This window comes from Marmota marmota, unplaced genomic scaffold (genome assembly GCF_001458135.2).
Source record: "Marmota marmota marmota unplaced genomic scaffold, marMar, whole genome shotgun sequence".
NCBI lineage: Eukaryota > Metazoa > Chordata > Mammalia > Rodentia > Sciuridae > Marmota > Marmota marmota.
The window spans coordinates 1-5,116 of NW_025999916.1; the positions used below are offsets into that span (position 1 = coordinate 1).

General features: G+C 40.8%; 1 protein-coding gene across 1 annotated transcript; it reads left to right on the plus strand.

Moving 5' to 3' along the window:
- Positions 1-6: 6 nt before the first annotated feature.
- Positions 7-2,700, plus strand: LOC125615732 (spermatogenesis-associated protein 31D1-like). The gene is made up of 2 exons (XM_048799978.1): positions 7-1,700; positions 2,091-2,700. The coding sequence occupies exons 1-2, from the start codon at positions 533-535 to the stop codon at positions 2,345-2,347; spliced, it is 1,425 nt and encodes a 474-aa protein (XP_048655935.1). The 5' UTR covers positions 7-532; the 3' UTR covers positions 2,348-2,700.
- The last annotated feature ends 2,416 nt before the right edge of the window (positions 2,701-5,116 follow it).

Below are 5,116 nucleotides of genomic sequence, written 5' to 3' on the forward strand. Positions count from 1 at the left end.
TATAGGATCTGGAGTATTGATGGAGACTGGGATCACATCAACAGAGACATCTCAGCACAGCCACAGACATGCTTACTCACAACCCTCTGAGCTTCAGGGCCACAGTAGCAAGGATCTCAAGAAAACAGAATGGAGTCTCTCAGGAAGTTTCCATGAGAATTTCCCCACAAAGTTTCAGCTGAACAAGGATTTGGCAAAGAATCTCAGGCATATCCTGGGGAAGTGTCCATTAGATAACCCACTAATGGTTTCAGAATGCAATCTAAGGAATAATATGAATGCTGTATCTGAGAAAAGAAGTGACTGTGTGTGTCACTCAAGGAATGACTTAGGGAATGAATTAGTAAATGTTTCAGGGAAGAACTTAGACCTGAATCAGATGAAAAGCATGCTTAGATTACATGTGAGCAGGAAGTGTTGGCAGATCACTACAGGTAGGGTCCCTGTAGGTGTCTGTCTTTCTTAGCTGGATGAGGACAATGCATTGCCGCCTCCTCAAAGTTCCCATACCAATACAGATAACAGAAATAATATGTCATCACTGGTGGGTAGGGTCCAGTGCCAGACAAGCAACACAGGGCTTTCTTTCCTTGATAACAAAACCCAAAAGTTACTAGAAGCCCATATTATTAGGTTCAGGATAAGTCAGAAGTGGGGCCTTCTCCTCAAGGTTCTTGAATCCATAAAATCCTATGTGCTGAGAGAAGCCAAAACATGGCCTCTTCCTCAATATAACTTTGTTTCATCCTCAACCCAAACTTCTGAGCTGGATTCCAAATCTGGAGTCTCCAAGCTCCTTACAGAAAGCTCTAAAGCTATTCATCAGAGTCAGGAAGAAATAATAAATTCAGTCTCCATTATGGATCATTCTCTGCCTGCCCCCTCACTTGTGGTCAAGAAAGTTCAGGACATCCTGAGACAACCATGTTGTGATACTGATCATGAAGTTACAGAGAATGTACAGACAATTGAGAATGGCAGCCAGACATGTCTGCCCAATACAGGTAGAATCAAAGACAAAGTAAGTCATACTGACACTGTATCAGAAGAGAGAGACAGTCCAGAGCAGGTCACAAGGCAAGATGGAGATGGAGATAAATCAAAGGATGAAATGGTAAGTCTTAGCCATAGAACAGACATGCATGAGGGCAAAATGATGGTGGGAAAGAATAAGAATTCAGAACATTATTCCACCTTTGACATGTGCAAGCAGATATTCAAAGCCCATGAGCTTTGTAATCTTCAATCACAAATTGGTACTATCTCAACAACCAGCAAGTTGGAAGATTCCCAAAAGATAAGTGTGAGTGTGAGTAAAGTAGAAACTATCCCAGCCACTCAATGCACCCCACCAATAATAATTCCTGAAGATCTGACACAGTTAGACCTTAAAAGACAGGTGTCTTTTAAGCTGGGGAATAAGTCACTTAGCCAGGCTCAAGGCTTTCCCAGAGATGTAGTCCTTCCTTTATATAATGTAAATTCTGATTCTTCACTGTCTCACTCCAAGAGTGACTCTAGTGAGGACATGAAAGTTTTCCAGCAGCTGCATTTCCACCTGAATGATTCAAGGACCAACATGTGTAAACAACAGGAGCTCTGGTTCCCTAAGCATATCTTATGGAATTGTTGGGATACGAGATTCCCACCAGCTGAGAGAAAAATGAGCCCTTTAATATGTAAAGGAGGAAAATATAGAGGTGAGGACTTAGGATTAGATGCAGAGCCAACCTGAGGAGGACAGAAAATTAGAAGAGGCATCTAAGTCCCTGCCACAAATAAAAAGCATTTTCTTCTGAAAGTTGCATCAAAAAAAAGACAAGACGATTTCTTCAGTGGATTGATTCCAGGATAAAAAGCACATGCCAGAAGAGTCCTGTGAAAGATAGCGCTCTGTCTGTGAGCCATGACCCTCCTGAAGCCCATAAACTCATGGAAGCCCTTGGAAAGATCCTGGAGGAGAAACTAGCACATAGGCAGGAATGTGACGCCTGGGAGTTGCATAAACAGAAGAAGGAACTGCAGGCGCAGGCAGAGACTGACAGAGGACAACCTTCTAAGTATGGGCTATCTCTGACAACAACAGAAAGGGTCAGGTCCCTACTCCTGTAACCAAGAAGCTGTGTTTCCTGGCCCAAGTAGTCTTACAGATGTTAGACAGATCAGTGACAGTTTCAGAGCTCCTCAGAAGAGTGTCTCCTTCAAAGATCAGGCATCACTTCAGAGTCAATATCTTCCCCCATTCTCCAGGAAGTCTTGGACCCATCAAATTCCATGTTCAGGCAAGGATACCAGGTACCTCTGGATGCCCTCACATCTGCTAGAGACACTGGATTCAGAGCTTTGATTCTTCTATGCAAACAGAAAATGCTTCTTCAGCACTTAGAGGAAGGAAAATTTTCCTTAAAGGAATAATACAGGCCACTAGGTAGAAGCCTCTCAATTATCACGGTAATACATCCTATTATGGGAACAATATCTCCACAAGAAATGACTAATAAATGTTTCTTCTGATAGAGAGTGGAGTTCTGTGTGTCCAGCACTGCGGTGTAGGTTTCAGGGATCCCAAATGTATGCTTGAATAGTAAGGAGTCACTTTTGCTCTTAAGGCTGTTTGCCTTATTCACCTTTCAGAGGCAAATGAGGACTTATCTAGAGCACCATAGAAGTGCAAAGAATGGTCTTTCAGTACCAAGGCAATACAATGGCTGTGATGATGTCAGACACTGTATCATCCTTTTTAAGGGAAGTGGTCTTGGTCCCTCCTGTTCAGCTGTGCTACATCTTACACCAAGTTTATGGTGATTTGGTAATGTTTGTATTACATATTGCTGTTATGAATATTTCAAAGTTTAATATCTTAAAATAACATTTACTGACTCACAGTTTCTGTGTATTGGGAATCCAGGCAAGGCCTAGTTGGGGTCCCTGCTTCAGGGCTGTAATCAAAATGTCAGTGGGGGCCAGAGTCTCATATGAAGGTTTTACTATAGAAAGATACATTTCTATATTCACTTATGTAGCACTTGGTAGTAGGATTCAGTCCCTCTAGGCCGGATGTACCCAGGGTCTCAATTCCTTGCTGCCAGTGGCTGGAGTTGCCTGCGGTCTCCTTTAGTTCCTTGCCTTGTGGGTCTCTCCAATGTAACAGTGTGCTTCTTCAAAAAGGGCAGTGACATCACCTTTCTCTTATGCTGCTTGGATTTTGGGCAGTTCTGGGAATAAAACTCAGGACCTAAGCAACACTACATAAGCACTCTACTACTGAATTCCATACCCAGCCCTAGAAGCAAATATCTTGTTTAGACCACACTTGAGATGTCAGTGAATTACGCAAATGAATGCCAGGAGGCAGGATCATTAGAGTCATCTTAAAAGTCTACCTAGCATAAATGTTTTGGAGACCCCACTCATTTAATTGAAACCACAGTGGCCAAAGGTGCCAAGTAAATCCTCATCTTCATCTCATCCATATCCATGTCATCAAGGTCAATAGCTGATTGGAGTAGTGGCAAATTAAAAAGCACGAGAAAAAAGTAGAGAAACGTGGTATGGAGATAAGGTGGTGTATGGCTATCATAAATGGAAAGTAAAGTGAAAGAAAACCTTAGAGCCATCTGATATATCACTGCCAGTATTTAGACTTAAGGAAGGAGAAATTAGGTAAAATAGTCCTCATCCTAGCTCCTCCTGTCTCTCCACTCTGTCCTGGCTTCTAGGCTACAGGCCTACAAAAGTAAACTTTACCTTCTATAGAAATGACTAGGCTTAAAGAGGAAGAAAATGCTACAAGGCTACAGAATTTAATTTCTTTCCCTTTAAATATATTCAATATAGCGTACTTATCATTTCAAACTCACAGCATGAACATCAGAGAGAATGAGTTTCCTAGTTGGTAAAATGCCACTTTCAGGAAATTCAGAGCATAGAACTCTCATTATGGGGTGCTTTCCATGCTCCTATGGTGTAAGAACATGAACCAAGGTAGACGTGGGGGTTTAAAGAGATGAATGACTGATCCACAGACACATAACTTGCTTATATTCAGAGAAATATTGTATGAGGTAGTGAAGCAGAATATGTATAGAGTATTTAGGAAGTGATATCTTCAAATTTAGGTGGTAGCAATAGTGGTCCCACCTGATGATTATGCAAGTCTACCAATGCCTCACTGTGGAAGGAAACTTATGCTAGCAATAACAGGACGATTTCCTCTGTAGGGATTCTTACTCTACTTAAGTATACAACTTTATGTCATTTTCATTTGTGGCAATGTCTTTTACCAAGTTATTGATCAATGTTTCTTCACCCTACTAGAGGGGACATCCACAGGAATCAAAACTAACTTTCCACATTTGTCTTTCAGGAAGTTCTGGGGTATTGGTCTAATGAGTCACTAATGGCATTCATATTTTCTGCCCCACAAAAGAATATTCAAGGCACCTGTTCCTGTTATACAGGTGAATCCAGATTCTCATAAGCTATGTGTTCCTAGGAGGGAGAGGGCAGAAGGTGATGCAGGTGGTGAGTTAAAAGAGGAGAGCTGCTTAATGATAGCAGGGGCTCTGGTGACTTGAGAATCAGGATGTAAAGACAGGTTCCTTAAGAAGATGAGTACTGTGCAGAAGTCCTCTGGGAGATAGCAGGATTTCTTAGGGGGTGAAATTATGTTTACTGAGACAAGTCATCTTTAAGCCCCATTAACATGGCAGTTACAGCAAACATTTTGTTTCCCATTCATGACATATTCTTTGCCAATAAACTTCCAACTTAATAGGTAAAAAGCCTATTAAGCCCCCAGAAATGACAAAGATTGGATATGTTTCTATCACTTAAAGTAGAAAATTTGAACAAGACTTAATTTCAAAATATTAAATACTGTTTGTATTTGGCAGTTGTGAAACAAACCTGTACTTTTAAGTCTCTACATTTTAGTTACCTTTCTGTCTTTTAATAGAAATGCAACCTGAGTGACATAGAAAATAATATACATTTAAGAAAAGGTAGCCTAGAATAGAGCCCCCTTATACTATAGGAAAGATTTGGATGGGAATGACAACAAATATAATTCAAGAGAATTAAATAGAGAATTGTTAACTTGGGTAACTCAAAGTAT

Coding starts and splice junctions, on each gene's coding strand:
- LOC125615732 (XM_048799978.1), top strand. CDS start 533: ATGTCATCACTGGTGGGTAGGGTCCAGTGCCAGACAAGCAACACAGGG. Junction 1,701..2,090: donor TAAAGGAGGAAAATATAGAG/GTGAGGACTTAG, acceptor AACAACAGAAAG/GGTCAGGTCCCTACTCCTGT.